Below are 17,278 nucleotides of genomic sequence, written 5' to 3'. Positions count from 1 at the left end.
GCTATTCCTTTTTGTGAACAGCTTCACCACATAACGTATCATCAAGGTCGTACTTTCCTCTGCGTTTCTATGCCACCACTACTAACGTGGGTTCAACAGAGGTTTAGAAATGGCTTTCAGCTAGGGAAGGCTAATCTGGGCCAGAAGCTTGTGATGAGTTCCCTTACTGGTCCTGCTGGCTGGTGGTATTTTCCATATGCTTTCTCTTGTAGTGTCAGGGCATCCATACCTCCTTTTTAGTGTGGTGGTGATCTCAGCGTGAGAGCTGCATCCTCTATGTGCAAATGGGACTCCCGTGTTTTGGAAATGGGATAACTAATTCCCACCTGAAGAAAGAGCAAGTACTGGGGTTAGTTTTTATGCACAAAAGGTTGTAGTTACGGTATTGTGAATTCAGAAGTGTTGAGTGCAAGAGTTTACAGAGCTCAAGGTAATGCTTTTAAGATCTGCAGCTGGAGAAAGCTCTATTACCACTGCAGGGTATGTCAGGAGTTCGTTGGGTTTGGGTTTGACTACCACACCATCTTCTATCATTGCAACTTTCCTTCTGACACTACAGTAGACCCACTACCTGGCTGCCAGCGTGAAGGCAGAGGTAGGAACAGATTGCGTAGCCACCAGCTTGGCAAAGGAGTGTGAGCTTGCTCTGATCTGAGGATGGGAACGTAGGAATAGCCACAACAGGCACAATTTTCACCTGGAATGTGTTTTCAATAAATGCTGCTGCTGAAAATCATGTGACCTTTGAAAAGAGCTGAGTACACCAAGACAGACACACGTGTGTTTTAGGCTGACAAGGCTGCTCATGACTTTTTGATGGCAAGTTTGGGGTTTTTTCTTTCAATTTCTACACCTGGGTTTCAGTGTTGCTTGGGACTTCCAGCTGCTTTCTCTCTGTCGTTCATCACCTTCAGCTGTGTGTCTGTTAGGTACCCAGTCTTGGATGTCTGGGTGTTTGGGTTTTTTTCCTGTGGCTAATCCAGCTGTCACTGGACAAAGAGATGTAGGCAGTAGGGCTCAGCTGTCTGAGGTCACAGAAGAATTCTTTCCGAATACTGAGCTGATTAGTTTTCATCATTGGTTCATCCCGTTGCAGTGAAGTTTGTCACAGGGGATTTTCCCAAAAGACTAGATGCTAATCTGCAAGGAGAGCTGGTTCTGACAAACAGATGGGGCTCACACTGCTGCTGGAGAGAAGCAGCATCTTGTAACAAAGACTCTGGTATGGCTCAAGTGTTGACAGTAGTCATCTGAATTTGTATATGTCAGACTTCCTGTGTTTATTGTGGAAAGCAGCACAGCTGGCAAGCAAACAGTAATGTGCTGTTGATGGTTGCTGATATTAGGAGCTTCACCTTTAAATTCATTTCTTAGGCCATTGTGCTGGCATACTGGGGTGTGCTTTCATCTCGTGTAAGCAGCATTTAATCAATAATGAAGTGAAATGGTTGGGCTCAGTCGTCTTTTCCATCCAAATTTATTCTCTCATACTGTGACAGCATTTCCATTTAATCTTTAGCAGATACCTAATACAGCTACCCTCAGCAAGCTTTCCTCCCAAATAAAGTTCCATTCAGGCATTTCTTGGTATTTGGGGAGTAAGTGTGAAAGAGAGGAGATGGGGTGTGGTGTTTTGTGAAGCTCATTTTAGATCTCCAGATGTGAAAGTCATTGCCTTAAAATATTCACCACAGGGGTGTTTACCAGTACTTTTCCAGGTTTATTTCTGACCATGAACAGGCATTTTACACGTTTTAGGTTTAATCCCTGTAAAGGTATGTCCACACAGTTAGTTTGAAATTTCAAGTCCTGATGTTTCTGCCTCAAAGTGGGAAGGACCCCTGGGTTTGGCTCTTGGCCATCACTGTGTGGCTCACCCAAACAAAGCGCAGATTTCCTGGCTCTGTTTGAAAGGATGTTTAAGACTCTCCAGGATAGACAGTGTGAATGGTGGTGTACTTCAGAAAAAACATTTGAATTGCTGCTATTTATCCTCACCAAGAGGGAAGCTGAGGCAAACAAGGCTGAGTCTGTGTGCAAGGCAGTAGAACTACCTTACAGAAAGGGAACAAAGTGGTTCAGGCTGTGATGCTCCGGAAAGAAACATGGAGACAAATTCTGATGTGGCCTGTAGGACAGCTTTTAGCAGTCCTTCAGTATATTGGGAAGGCTGAAATCCAGTGTTTGAAGTGCAAACCCATCAGCCTGGACACAGAAGCTGTGGGTGTGCTTTGAATTTTGAAAAGCCTGAGAAGTGACTTTGCCTATAACGCAGTATGTGTGTACATACTGCACAGACATGCTGGTATGTATAGATGCATGTGTGTGTGTGTAATTGTTTTGTATCATCTGTATTGCTTAGGAATGACAGACAGTGAAGGTTCACTTCAGAATACACTGTGGGAGTTGTAATACGAAGGGAATCCTTTCATATGAATGTTTTTAGAGGCCTTTCTGTGGTTTACTTCATAGAATCATAAAATTGTGAGAGTTGGAAGGGACCTCAAGGATCATCCAGTTACAACTCCCCTGCCATGGGCAGGAACATTTTCTACTGGATAGGTTGTCTGGAGCCACATCCAGCCTGGCCTTAAAAACTTCCAGGGATGGGGCTTCCACCACCTCCCTGGGCAACCTGTGCCGGTGTCTCACCACCCTCATGGGTAACAACTTCGTCCTAACATCCAATCTAAATCTCCCCTCCTCTAGCTTGGATCCATCCACCCCATTCCTGTCCCTCCCTGACATCCTAAAAAGTCCCTCCCCAGCTTTCTTGTAGCCCACTTCAGATACTGGAAGGTCACAAGAAGGGCTCCCTGGAGTCTTTTCCACTCCAGACTGAACAACCAGACATAACTAATGTAATGTGAAGCAACTTGACTTGTGCCCAGGTTAGGCAGCTGAATGAGGCCTTCTCAAGAGGACAAGAAAAAAGATAGGAAACTATTTTTTGGGGATAAAACCAGTGGCATTATTAATGTGTTACTATTTTAGGCCCCTGCTGGTAAACACCTCCTTCTTTTTTTTTTTTTTTCTACCAAGGATTCAGAAGACTAAAACAATCCAATAATGTTTCTCCTAAATTGAATTCAAATTGATTTAGTAGTTTATTTACAATGGGTATTTTTGTATGCCCACTTAATTGCACTGTGCCTTAATCTAGTGAACACAAGATTGGTGAACTGCAAAAAACAGTAGAGATTTAGAAACAAAATTATGAGGTGTTGGTATGTCTGGCCTAGTGTTGTTTTAAAGGGGGTGAGAAAGCTGGGAAATCAGCCATTTGAGATTTATAGGGGGACAAGCAATAGCACCTGTGTTGTCACAGCACATTCTTGACATTTTCTCTACACAGACTTAAAAACAATGGATGAGTGGCTTGCTGAGATGATCCCAAAGATTGACCTCATAGTCGATTTGTGAGGCTGGAGCAGGGCAATACCCTTTGTAACTAGACATCTTTACAAGGTGTGAGAGGAATTTTTTCTGTAGGACAAACAGTTGTGGTGTGACTTGGTTTATTTAGCTTTGAAACAATCAGAGGGCACCTTGTGAGGTGTGCTGTTCAGTATGAGCAGCATCCAAGTGTGCTTCTTGTGAAAGAATCCCTGTGAATTGTGCCTTTGACCTTTATCTATGTGCATCCTAGGCATGCAGGCAGGGCAGTCTTGTAGAGATTTACCTTATGCTGGAATCAGGACAAATTCCTGGTTATAGGCATGGTTTAAAATAACTAAGTAGTGTGGGCTCTCCTGCTGCAACTATGGAAATGTGAGCTTGGGCTATGTTAAAAACAGAATACCAGAGAGAGGCATTGCTTCACTGATGAAAAGTCTTGAGTTGCATCTTGGTGAATAGTTTGACTCGATTGCTCTTAAAGGCCTTGTGCAAACGAAATGATTCTGTGAATGGAGGGAGGAGACTCTTGTGATAGCAACTGTTCAGTTTAAGTACATTTGCCTGGTTCTGAAAGTCTGGGGCTTGCAGGGACACTGTACCTTGAAACATGTAGACTATACTGTGAAACAGTGATCTGCAGGTTGTGTTGTGTAGAAACTAAAATAACTGAGATCTGAATATTATATATATGTATTTACAGCATCTGTAATGCAAATAATCACTATGCTGTTTTTAACTCTGAGAATTATGCAACAGGTTTTTTGTAGATGCAGCTCAGTTCTGACAGAGGCCCTAATTCAGCCTTCCTTTTACATCAGCAAAACATGGGAATTCTTGTTTAAACTCAGATTTTATTTCCTAGTCTAGCTGATGCAGATGCACAGAAGGAAGCATTGTATCTGCAAGGACTGGCATCAAATGTCCGGTTTTGGTTAGATGTGCCATAGGAACCCTGACTGTAAATGATTAGTATTTAGTTAGAATCACAGCATGGTTTGGACTGGAAGGGATCTTAAAGATCATCTAGTTCCAACCCCCCTGCCATGGGCAGGGGCATCTTTCACTGAGTCAAGTTGCTCCAAGCCCCATCCAGCCTGGCTTGGAGGGAAGGGCGTCTGCAAGGTCCCCGGCCAGCCTTTCCCAGCGCCTCACATGGCAAGTGGTGCTGTGAGCTCTGCAGTCGGAGAGCTGCAGTAACCATGCGGTGTTTTGGGGTCACAGCACTTTGACGTCAGCCGCTTTCGTGGCCCGAGGACGGGTTAATTAGCATGAGAAATTGCAGTAGTAAGAAGAAAGCGAGCGGCGGACCTGCCCTCGCTGTGAGGGGCGGTGCTTTCTCGCCGGGCCAGCAGGGGGCAGGCGAGGGTTAGAGTCCTGCCTGCCGCCGGCAGGGGGCGGTGCGGTGCGCCCTGTGCAGGCAGGGGTGTGGAGACCTCCTCGTGGCGGCTGCGTGCTGCCTGTATCGGTGTGGCTGACAGCCGGCGCTGGGGGCGTTTCGTGAGCCGGAGGGGAATTTCCTTCCCCCCCCAGGACCTCGGTCGTTTAGATGAATTATTTAAATGTAACGTGAGCAGCCGTCATACGAATCAGTAAATTTCAGGCAATATAAGGACACGATGTAACAGGAGACAGCCTTTAAAAGGGGAAGCGGCTGGGCAGCCCAGGTTAAAATGCCCCGGTAGGATGACTATTCATTTTCACATTCCCCAAGTTTTACCTGAGGAATCGTCCTAGGAACTGTTCATTAGCTGCTTCTTGAGAGGGGTCAGTGCCTCTGGGTGGGTATGTCACCACTGAGCTAAAGGGAAGGGGGCATTAACAAGATAGATGAGAGGGATGAAGAGCTAAGTTTCTATTTCACGAGTATGGTACAGCCGCTGTCCTCTGCTGCTGGCACTATTTGTGGCGATGGGTTTGCAGCCTTGCGCCTACGTGTGAGCCAGCAGCTAGGCATTCCGTCTTCGAGTCATCAGGGGGCTGGAACGAAGGGTTAATAGACAAATAATGTCTGGCAGTTGCTTTCCAGCTGGGCACAGGTCCCTGGAACTGTCCATCCTTTGCCTCTGGGACTCCCAAGTGCAAAAGCCTCTGTGACAAGGTCACCACAAAGTGCTCTTTTGTAGATGAAAATAAATTCTGTAGAGAGGCAGGAGGGGATAATACACAGCTCTGAGTCTGCCAGGTGGTCATCTGAACAGTACCTGGAAGAATTCAGAATGTGTTTGAAACCAGAAAATGGCTCCTATTTGTTAATACTGTTGTATGCTGAAGTAGTTCAGTTACTTTATTCCTGTTTACTTTTAAATGACAGGGTTTTTCTGACTTTTGGTATTATTTACACAGATTTGCTTGTCCGGTGTTCTTTGTCTCCCTCTCCCTTCTCACCTTCACTGTCTCCCCCTCTCCCTCATATCCAGTCAACCTCCTCAATATTGCTGCATCAATCTAAACATTTATGTCTAAATGCTGTAGCCTTTGAAATTCAGAATGTCTTTCTTAATGGCTTCCAAGCAGTAACTAAAAACACAGATTTACTCAAAAAAACTGGACTGGGAAGACTGTTTTATTACTGAAGTATTTGCATGCAGGCCATTGAGACCACTCTCTAAGAGACTGCATATAGTAGTTTAAAACTGGGGGGGTTCCCCTTTGCATTGTATCTTCAAAGCTTATCAGTATTTGGCTTTGAGAGGTTTTTTCAAAGCACTGGTAGAATGACACGCTCAGAGAAACACTGCCATTAGTGCTTCTGTTAGTGCTAAGGGGTTTCTGGGCTGTAGCTTCAGATGATCTCATTCTGTCACTCAGAATTAATATAGCAATATTACATTAGAATATGTATTAGAATATTAGAATTAGACTATTACATTAGAATGTTTAGCTTCCAGCATCCTTAGCTGCCTCCAAAATATTTCTGTTTTGAGTCATTTAATCTTTTCTTTCTATCCATTTGTGCAGGGTTTTAGAACCAATATTCATGCTGTGCTCCACATACTAGAAAAAAAAGTGTTTCCTGAAGTGTGGGACATAATAAATGTAATTAAATAGTGAGAATCCACCAGAAAGCATTGTTGTGATGGACAGTAAATTCATTTCTAGTCCTGGCATGAACTTCGTTGAAAGCAGGTTTCTATGGGTTTCCACTATCTAGATGTCCCACCAGTATTTGGAGATTTTTAGGACTATGGTTTAAAAACCAAACAAACAAAACCCAACAAAACCCACTCCAAAATATACATGTGCCCACAAACTGCAAAAATAAAACAGAGCTGCTAAGTTCTTGCCCATTTGACTTGTCTCATGTCACAACTCAGTTCAGTCTGTTCCTCCCCTTGCTCGGCTGCTCAGGAAGATGAAAGTGCTGGTGGATGTTGTAGCACAGAAAATGCCATCTGAAAGTGATGTTCATATAGCAAGAAACTATCTTATGAAGATCTTGAGAAGTTCCATGAGGTACAGGACTGATGTCACAAGTGCAACCCTTCTGTACCTTCCCACTGATTGGATTCCTCCTACCAGCTGCCAAGCCTGTAGAAAAACCATTGCAGAAGTTCCCTTCCCAACCTGCATTGCCATAGGCTCCAAATTTTGTTTGTGTTGTGGTAGATTTTTTAGTCTTGTGTTTCCTTAGTGGTGCTTCATAGAAAAGTAATTGTTTCATAGTAGAAAAAGCTTTTTGCTGCACCGATGCCTAGGAGGTCTGTTGAATTTGTCTAAATAGGTACCTTGTCATTTGCTGAGTTGATATCAGTACTACTAGGGAGGAGCTGTAAGGGAAAAACCCTTTGCTTTGTGCAGCTGAACAGTGGAACAATTTCTTTTTAAGTACTGGAACACAGTCTTGGAGCCTTTGGAATCTGCAAGGACTGTCTGGAGTCCATCATCACAGGACTGAGCTGAATCTTTTGTACTTGTTTCAAACGGAGGGTACTGGGGCTTCTCCACTTTCTCTCTGAATTCCATACCCTACCCAGAATGAAGAACACAGCGATGTTCAGCTGAACTGGTTGCTGTTTTGTCATGCTGGGAAGAATAAGCTTTACTTTATGGAAACAATTACTACTCCTTTTTTATTGTTCTTGGTGACAGCAACGATGCTGCAATTCTTAGAGCAATTACAGCTTCCCTGTAGAATTATTCTCCATTTGTAATCTTGCATGCAGAGTTTGGAAAGGCAATTCATCACTGAATTCACCAGATCTTCCTGAGTGTACTGCAAAAAGCCATGCATCCTATTGAACCTCTATTGAACCAGTTTTGAAGATACTGGGTTTATGATAACCTTTAATTTTATTCTGTAACGCCAGTGGCTCTCCAGTAACCCAAACTTATAAAGTGGGGAAATGAGCAAAAAAAGGTAGAACTGCCTTGAGAGTTCGGTTTGAAAATAGGGAACAGTTCCTCTGTTTAGCAAATTACTTCAGTAACTTAAAGAAATCTTTTAACCTTGCAGTAACAAACTTCATAAATACATAAGAGCATAAATATCCCTCAAGAGCTAAGGTCCTGCAGTATGTCATTTGCTTCAGACTGTGACTTGGAAGGTGTTTGTCTCACCTATACCTAGCCCAAATTTTAAATTACACTTCCTCCAGGTAAGCCAAAGAGAAGGGCAGGATGAATTACCTTCAGTAAGTTCCTGCTTTGTTTCTAAGCAACTGAGAGGGTCTAAACAAATGGCCTATGCTCAGCATCTGCTCACTGAAACAGAAGTAGCCAAATTCCACACAGAAAGTTTATTTAACACTGCGGAAAAAAGAATGCACTTATTTCTTGAGTGCCGAGAGGCATTATGAACAGCAAGTCCTTGGAAAGAACTGCAAGCTGCTGTTACTAATTCCTGAACACAAGAAAGGGGCAGAAGAGCACTTTTGAAGGTTTGCAAGGTACTGAGCTCTAAAAACTTACTGTTGTACTTCTTAGAAGGGATTTCTTTAAGTCCATGAGCATGTGCATTTTGGGGTGATATCCAGGTAGATATTTGGGGACTGACGTGAATTGCTGAGCTATCTTTGAGGTGTATTTAAAAACCTCCAAACCAAACAGAGCCTAGCAAACAACCACCACCACCAAACCACAACAAACTCCCCAAACACATAAAAGCAAATAAACAAACAAAACTCCATGCATACCTGGGGGACCAAATATTGTGAGAGCTGAAGCAGAACCTGGCTGAAGCTCTATCACTTACTAACTTATATGAAACAGTGTCCATGGCTTTATTCTTTCCTGTTATTCACTCTTTTCTTTGCACCTCCACCCACAAGCACATACCTGTAGTAAGACCTTGCTAAGGCCCTACTGTGCTGTTGTCATCTTGTAAAAGATTGGTAAGCTACTGCTTAGCTTTGACTGCTAATGCTCTGCGTGTGTCAGGTCTTTAAAACTTGTTTGCCTGTCTCCACCCCTCATAAAAAGTACCCCAGCCCCAAAATAAATAGTAATAAAAAAATGACCCCTAAAACACCCCAGCACAGCCCTTGGAAGAGGACTGATGTTTCACTGCACCTTGAGCACTTGAAGGAATACTGGTGTCTTTTCAAACCTGGCATGCATTAGGAAGTTGTCTCATTTTCTGTCATTTAAAGTCGTTGTGCTTCTGTCCTATCTGTGTAGCATTTGACTGCTGCCCTGCTGCATGTTACCTTACTGAACTGTTTGCTTGCATTAAATTAGAACCCTCTGCTGTTCTTATTTTCAGAAGAAATGACCTAGCCTGCAGGCCTCACTCCTGGCATGCAACCAAATTTACAGAAAGTCAACCTGAGATGGCCACGTCACACCTTTCCTCCTCCAGTGCCTGTACTTCCTGGCACTCGCGCTACCATGCAAGGTGAGTCTCTGCCCCGGGTACAGGCACTGAGCTCCAACGGTGAGGCAGTGGTGATGTAGGTCATGTTGTGGGGTGTTTCTAAAGCCATGACTGCAGAATGGTTGTATTCTAAAAGGGGAGCGTGGGAAGTCTGGCATACAGATGAGTGGATTTCACAAACGGTGTGTGCTATGTGCGTGTGATTGAAAGGTAAGAAACTGACTTTAAAGACAAGCAGAAGGTTATGTTTCTTGCTCTGTTTTTCCTTCAGTGTCCACTGGTACAATTGCAAGCCTTTGTAAGGAAAAAAAGCCAAAAACTAACCAAGCCCATCCAAATTACTATAGTTTAAGTGAAATAGTAAAGGGAGGAGAAATGGAAACACATTGTTTCAGACTACTAAAAAAGCCCTTTCCTAAAGGGAGAGTAGAGGATGTTTTCCTTGTGGCCTTTAAGGTATTACTGCGTTTGTTCAAACTGTCTGTAATCTGATCTCTCCTGCAGCTGTACTCTTGCTTGTGTACTGGAGTAATCAGATGAGGTTGATGTTAATTTATTGTTAGTTAAAACAGAAGAATGTTCACATGTTGTAATTTACTTTTCCTGTCATTTTTACATTGTTTTTCTTTCTCCTGTCTTTAAAATAACTTGCTCTCTGCCCTTGAAGAGAGCATGAATGGTAATGGGTAGACAGACAGGGGGTTTAATGCATTGTATAATATTTCATTAGCAGAAGTGTTTAGGACATGTCTCTCAAATCCTTGGTTACAATTATCACTGGTTTACACTGATGTAGGGATGTAGATAGGCTGATGTAGGCAGGCTGAATTGGATTTATAGGCTTGAAGACAGTAAAAGAAAATTCAGGAGTTTCTGAAATCTGCACAGTGTTGCTGGCTGCACTGCTAACTCAAGTGCTTCTGCTTTCAGTCTACTGAGTCTTCTGACCAAGCTGTAAATCAATAAATGCTTCCTACTCCTCCTGATGCATGTCCTTGTACCCTGTGTCTTGTAATCTTTTACTTTCACGTCTCAAAGTGTGATTTGGTAGGAGCTGCGCAAATCATAATTAAACAGAAAAAAGGGTTGGTTCAAAGCCAGTTTGCAATGAACTTTGGGCAGGAAATTGTGGGTGTAAAGGAAAAGGGGGAGGTAAACAAAGCAATCATCACCCTCTCCATGTTAGAAGTAGAAGTGACTGCTGGTAGATGCAAATGCTAATAACCCAAACAAATTCTGCTTCCCCAGATGCTGCTGAAACATTTGGTGGCTTTAGCACAGTTTAATACCAGGGCACTGCCACTATGCTTGTGCTACCCACTAGAAAGGTGATGTATCTGGGAGATGTATCAGTCCTGGTGTCTGTTGTGCAAGACAGCTTTGATGCCAGAGCTGACTTGGTGACCTGGCAGATAACAAGTTGTCCAAGGGACAGCAATGTGCCCTTGTGGCCAAGATGGCCAGTGATATCCTGGGATGCATTAAGAAGAACATGTCCAGCAGATCGAGGGGGGTTTTCCTCCCCCTTTTCTCTGCCCTGGTGAGACTTCACCTGGAATATTGCATCCAGTTCTGGGCTCCCCAGTTCAGGAGGGACAGGGATCTACTCTAAAGAGTCCAACAGAGGGCTACAAGGATGATTAAAGGACTGGAGAGGTTGAAAGACCTGGGTCTGTTTCATCTGGAGAAGAGAAGAGTGAGAGAGGATTTAATGAATGTTTCTAGTTTTCTGAGGACTGTGTGTCAAGAGGGAGGGGACAGGCTCTGCTCAGTTGCACCCTGTGATAGGGCAAGGGGCAATGGATATAAACTACAGCACAGGAAGTTCCACCTCAACATGAGGAGGAGCTTCTTAAGAGTAAGGGTCATGGGGCACTTGAACAGGCTCCTCAGAGAGGTTGTGGAGTCTCCTTCTTTGGAGGCTTTCAAGACTCATCTGGATGCATGGTCCTGCTCTGGCAGGGGGGGTTGGACTCGGTCTCCAGAGGTGCCTTCCAGCCCCTAACATCCTGTGTCTTCAAACTGCTGCTGCTGGAGGCCCAGCGTTCACAGAGTGCCAGACCAAGGATCTGGGTATTTCTGAGGATCCCAGTTGCAGAGGGGTTTTCTTTGGCTCTGCTCATAGAGGTGAGCCACTTCAGAGCTTCCCCACTTTGGAAGTACAGTTCACAAACTGAGAAGCACCCAAGCTGAACTGGAGGCTCAGCAATCAGCTGAAAGCAGCAGTATGCAAAGAGATAATAGAAATATCCATGCCCCAGGCTATTTCTAGCCCGAGGATCCCATCCTTGGGCTATTTCTGGAAGTTATTTGCCTTCCTTGAGCTAAGCATCTAAGATTTGTATTCATAGCCTGAAATCTCTTCTGAATGTACTTGACTGCATTCCTTCTGAGTGTGAAAAGTAAATCATTTGTAAAACATGGAGAGTTCAGAGGGAGAGATTCTTTTGCCTCCCTTCCAAGCAGGATGTATGTGTGGTTTGGGGAGAGGGAATAGGGTACCCTGCAGCTGGATTACCCCACAGTTAAAAGACCACAGGAGGCCATGCTTTGCAGTAGCACAGGATCAGAAACATTCCTGTCCTTTCTTTGAAGCTTTTGCTGCATCTGCTGGGTTTTTGTTAGGCATTTCCTAACAGAGCTTTGACCTCTTGTGCTGATGATCACATCTGATATGAGCAAACCTACATGAGACTTGTAAATGGAGGCTTTCCTGCATGGGTGTCATCTTTATTTTAATCAATGCCAAGTATCTCTATAGTGCTGAAGAGGAGGAAAAATATCAGCAATTCTTAGCAATATCTGGCTTATATTCTTCATTAATGAAGGAGATACAAATGATGACTAAGACACTTTATGTGAAGCACAGCAGCTGCCTAAGATGGCAACTGAGACCTCCTTAAGTATTCAGCAAGATGGCTTAAAATGCTGGAAATAAAAAGTGAGCAAAAAAGCCCACAGGGTGAGTCCAGTGCTAGAGTCTTGTTAATAAAAGGCTTTGTAAAAGTAAGCACAAAGCATACCTTCTCTTATTTAACATCAATTGCTGTAAACTATGTCTAGGGGTGATAGAAACAGTTCTCATCTTGATACTGAAGTCCAAAAACATGTTGAGTTGATGTCTGCAGTATTTTTGGCAGGACAAGTGAACATCTCTGTCACTCTTGGTGTTTTTCCTGTGGACTAATCTAATTTCATTGCTAGCTTTCACAGGCTTCTTTACTGTACAAGATTTGATAGATGCTTCATATAATTATAGCTACAGGGAAGTGAAATAGTTCTGGGATTTCTACCAAGAGGCTTTGCATGCAAGGGCAAGAATCTGAATTTAGTATATAAAAGCAGGAAGGGCTGCCAATGAAGTTCAAACAGGGAGATGTGAAAGGCTATCGTCTCAGTATCAGTGTGCTGGATTGACAGGAGGTGGGCACTCTGTGAAAGATAGACAAGAAAGAAAAGAACAGAAATTATTTGGTAGGAAAACAACAGAAGCAGCAAGATTTTGAAGTGCATCCTGGGCAGATGATGCAGAGGAAATGCAACAATGGCATTTCTGTAGAGGAAAGAGTGGCAGAGAGGAACTGGTGGTGGTGAGGATTTTTGAAGGAAGGTCAGAAGTTTAGTTTTGGTCAAGCAAAGCTTATGTTGCTCTGGCATCTCCTCCTGGTATTTTCCTCTCAGTGTTGTGGAACTGAGTGGAATTGAATGACGTTGTTGTATTCTCACACTAAATCCAAAACACAGCACTGCACCAGCTACTAGGAAGAAAATCACCTGTATCCCAGCCAAAACCACAGCAGAGTGCCAACCTGAGAGTGATTTGAAGCCACATTAAAGTGCCTGTGGAGGCTCAGAACTAAAATGGTGGCATTTGGGGAAAATGCTCGTAGTGTACCTCCATTTAAAGTATTAAATGGATGGGCAGATTTGGATAATCCAGATAAGGGAGTAACTTTGTGGGCTGGAGAAGTTCAGAGTGAGGTGAAGAGGGAAGGATGTGAGTGTAACAGCTGGAAGAATCAGGGTGCCTGTAAAATAAATTAATTTGATATTTGTCCTGGGAAAGAGTGAGCTAGTGGAGCTCAAACCAGATTTGTTTAAAAGTAAACTTAGCAAAATCAACAGTTTGCAGAGGAAGAAGGGAGCCTTCTAGGAGATAAATAGGTATCAGTCCTTGGTAAACTTCTAAAGGGGCTGGATACTAAAGTTTGGAGCTTTGAATCCATGTCAGAGTACAAAGACTTTGTATGAAAAAAATCAGAAGTTGCTTTTCTTCAGTAGCTGTTACACAGATGGATCTTAACCAATGTGAGTAAAATTGGTGTCTGTATGCTTACAGTTGTGTCATTTTTTAACTGACCTATTTATGCTGAAGCTTTTTGTTTGTTTTCTACCGTAGTAGTTCTTCTCATGACCTGTCCAACTCGTGGGAACAGTCAAGTCTACATCGCACTTCTGATCAGTTCAGCTCTTTGGGGAGCATGGACAGCTGGGACCACACTCCACAAGTAGCCCAGTATGGAAGACTTTCTTCTGCAAGGTCTAATAGTAGCATTGATCATCTAGGGAACCAAAGTAAACGGGATTCAGCCTATGGTTCTTTCTCCACAAGTTCTAGCACCCCTGACCACACTCTATCCAGTGCAGATGCTTCATCAACAGAGAACATGCTATGCAAAGTAGGCTACTGGGAGACTGCTAAGCACGGAAACAAGTCTGGCCAGTTCTTGAATGACAACAGTGGAATGGAGGACAAGCTTGGGTATTTGCCGGCTTCCATCCAATACGAGAGCAACAGAAATCCTAGAACAGAGGAACATGCAGATAGCAAGCTCGCTAGCACTGGAAGATCCAGTTTTGGGCCTGTGTGGTATGTTCCTGATAAGAAAAAGTCTTCATCTCCTCCCCCACCACCTCCACCTCTTCGCAGTGACAGCTTTGCTGCTACCAAGGGCCATGAGAAAGCCCATGGCCCTGTGTACTCAGAGGGTGCCAGCATGCAGCACTTTACAGCCCTGAGCCGGTCTCAGCCCAGGAGTGACTGGAACGTGGAAACTGTGGAGCAGCAGCGTCGGCCCTCCAGGGCCTGTGAGGGGAGGGCCAGCACCTCAAATTATAAATCTGATCTCAGTTCAGAACATACTTTTTTTCCATCTGGTGAAAGGTACAATAATAATACAGGAGCTGTGAACAAACTGCAGTCATCCTTGTCCAGCACCGATGTTCGGTTTGCACATCCTACTTACAGTTACCACCACCAGCACCAGTACAGTGATGAAAGCACTTTTTGTCACAATGCCAGAATCTTAGCTGCATCTAAAGATCAGCAACATTATGTGTCTTACAGTGGCAATCAGGAAATACCTACAGATCATTTTCATGGCTACAACGCTTCCTCTACTTCAAACAGTGCTGCTGAACAGAAGATGGACAACACTGGACAGAGTCGCTATTACTGTGTGACAGCAAAACAGCCTGCTCAGGGAAGCTCAAAGCCTCTGCAACTCAAGGATGACATCTGGAAACCTGCAGTGGGGTCTGATGCGTCATTTGGACCTCACGAAAGTCCTGCAGTCGTCATGATGGTCCAGAAACCAAAATATTATCTACCTCAACAGTCTGTTGAATCTTCGCTGAAAGGCTGTGAGAACAATACTCATTATCCAGTGGACAGGGAGTGTGATGCTAGGTGTGCTGTAGTAGAAGAAGTTAAAAAGCCCAATTATACTGAAAAGTCTGGACAAAAGAAAAAGTTTGAGAGCAGCTCTGAGGAAAGTGAAACTAAGTACAGTCAACAGGACTGTGTAAAGGCCTGTGCCCTTGCCCCTGAAAACAGATCCGCTCAGAAAGATTGTAGGTGGGGGAAAGATGAGAGTAATAAGATTTCTCCTCAAAAGACCCCAATGTTGCACTCCTTAGCTCAGGAAGGGAAAAGCCAATCTGGCAACAGCCCAGAAGTGGTAACAGAGCGACAGGCCCCCTTTGACACTCACTTGTCTAAACAGGCACGAAGGAGCGATCGTTTTGCAACCACCCTGAGAAATGAAATCCAAATGAGGAGAGCAAAGCTGCAGAAAAGTAGAAGCACTGCTACATTAGTAGTGTCATCTGAAACAGAGGAGTGCAATGATACCTGGAAGCCGGATTCAGCAGAAGATGTCACCACCTCCCCAGACACTAACTTTACCAGCACCTACAAAGATCACCTCAAGGAAGCGCAGGCCAGGGTTCTGAGAGCAACGTCCTTCAAGCGGCGGGACCTGGAGCCCAGCCCTGCTGATTATCTCCCCAGGTCACCCGAGCGGAAAACTGGAAGTTACAACTCTTCATTATTGGCTTTGGTTTCTGAAGATGTATCTGAATGCCTGGAGGCTACACAAGCTAAACCAAACCCCACAGGGAGTGGTGCTCATCACGTTTCTCGCATCGGAGCCAGGAAAAGGTTTACAACAGATCAAAAACTGAAATCTTACTCTGAACCAGAGAAGATGAATGAGGTGGGGATGTCAGAGGACGAGTACCATGCTCATTGCCATCCAAATACATCTGAAGAAGCCCTGGGCTCATTTGCAGACAGGTGGAAATTTTTTGAAGAAACAAGTAAGCCTGCTTATAGGAAATTGGCACAGAAACCAGCTCCCCACAGTCTAGCTGAGGGGCAGTCTGAGGGGCCAGATAGGAAAGCTCACAGTGGACAGGAGGGAGAGGAGTCATGGTATGAGAGAAGAGGTTGGGCAGCCTCTGCTGGACTTGAAACTGCACATGCTTTAAAAGATAATGTCCACCACACTAGCACCAATAAGGCTGGGAAATCCGAAAAGCCACAGCGCTTGGGAACCTTTGCAGAGTACCAGGCATCGTGGAAGGAGCAGCGAAAGCCAGCAGAGACAAGGAGCTCAGGAAAGTACCACTCGGCTGATAATATCCTTGATGCAGGCCACGAACAACATGAGAAACCCCAGTACATCCATGAGAGGTCTCGATCATCCCCTTCTACTGATTTCTACAAACAGGTACAGGTGTTGGTTTTGCATTATCCTTTCAATTGCCTAAGGTGGAGGGCGAAAGAGATGATTTTTATGAACATTAGCAGCCTAGGAACACAGTGTAGTATGGTGTCTGCCTTTTGCCAGGGAACAGTTGTTAAATAGGTAGCTCTCATAATTAAAATTTAGGGGATCAAAGTTGGTATTGCACAGAAACTGAGTGTAGCAAAGAGCGGTTGGATCAAGTAATTACATGTGTATTGCAGCCAGGTGTAAGAAAACCTGACTGATTTGATAATAGCCTCTCTTTTCACAGTGGAGATACAGGAGGATCAATGTAATCTCTATCCAGAGTTTTTTCTTCATTGGTGTGAGTGCCTTCCCCATTTTAAGGCTCTCAATTCTCTGAAATTATGTTCCAAGTGGAAATTATAATCATCTTCTGTCCAATTTTGTCAATGGTCTAATCTTTTTCCATGGATTTCCTCTTCTAAACTTGCTTGACACGGAAGCTATATAGGGCAAAACTTCTGTATAATAAAGTTTAGAGATTAAAAATATGACTGTTCATGTTAAGACTACACTACAGCAACAAATGAGATTGCTTAGGGTGTTACTTTATGTGAGTTTTCTTGGTTGAAAATGTATAAGTTTATTCCTTAGATGGCAAATGCCTACTCAACTTGCAAGTAAATACCAAGTTAATTTTTAACTGAGCAGAGCTAGGGAATGGTTAACAGGTGACAGGGGAGGTAAACAGAGAAGCCAAGTCTTTTAAGTTCTCTGTTTAAAAGATGTTCAAAGTACTACAAGATTGCCTGATAGGTATAAGAAGTTATAGTGTGTTCAACCTGGGTTGAACTTCACATTGTGGAAGAAAAGAAGTGAGGCAATGCAGCTCTTCCTTTTCCTCTTGGTGAAAATACTGCATGCATACACACACATATCCACAAAGCACTTGAGTATATCCAAGGAGCAGAATTAGAATAGCTCAACAAGAATCAGAACGTGTTGATCTCTAGAAGCTGAGGAGTCTTCATTTGGGCCTTTTTTCTCTTTTAAGTAATTTTTGAAGTGTGTC

The 17,278-nt window shown here is 43.8% G+C and overlaps 1 protein-coding gene across 2 annotated transcripts in view; it reads left to right on the top strand.

The window, feature by feature from the left end:
• Positions 1-17,278, top strand: part of SHROOM2 (shroom family member 2) — a 109,437-nt gene that overhangs the window by 58,531 nt on the left and 33,628 nt on the right. The window contains exons 3-4 of one of the 2 annotated variants that reach the window (XM_068163165.1): positions 9,101-9,232; positions 13,611-16,224. In XM_068163165.1, the coding sequence (XP_068019266.1) occupies positions 9,101-9,232; positions 13,611-16,224 (2,746 nt within the window). Of the gene's footprint in view, positions 1-9,100; positions 9,233-9,264; positions 9,422-13,610; positions 16,225-17,278 lie in introns of those variants that run through there. The other variant, XM_068163166.1, reaches the window with a different exon arrangement.

The sequence above is a fragment of the Melanerpes formicivorus genome, unplaced genomic scaffold (assembly GCF_026170545.1).
Source record: "Melanerpes formicivorus ecotype bairdi unplaced genomic scaffold, bMelFor1.0.p_v2 SCAF_70, whole genome shotgun sequence".
NCBI lineage: Eukaryota > Metazoa > Chordata > Aves > Piciformes > Picidae > Melanerpes > Melanerpes formicivorus.
This window is presented reverse-complemented; position numbering and strand designations above follow the sequence as displayed.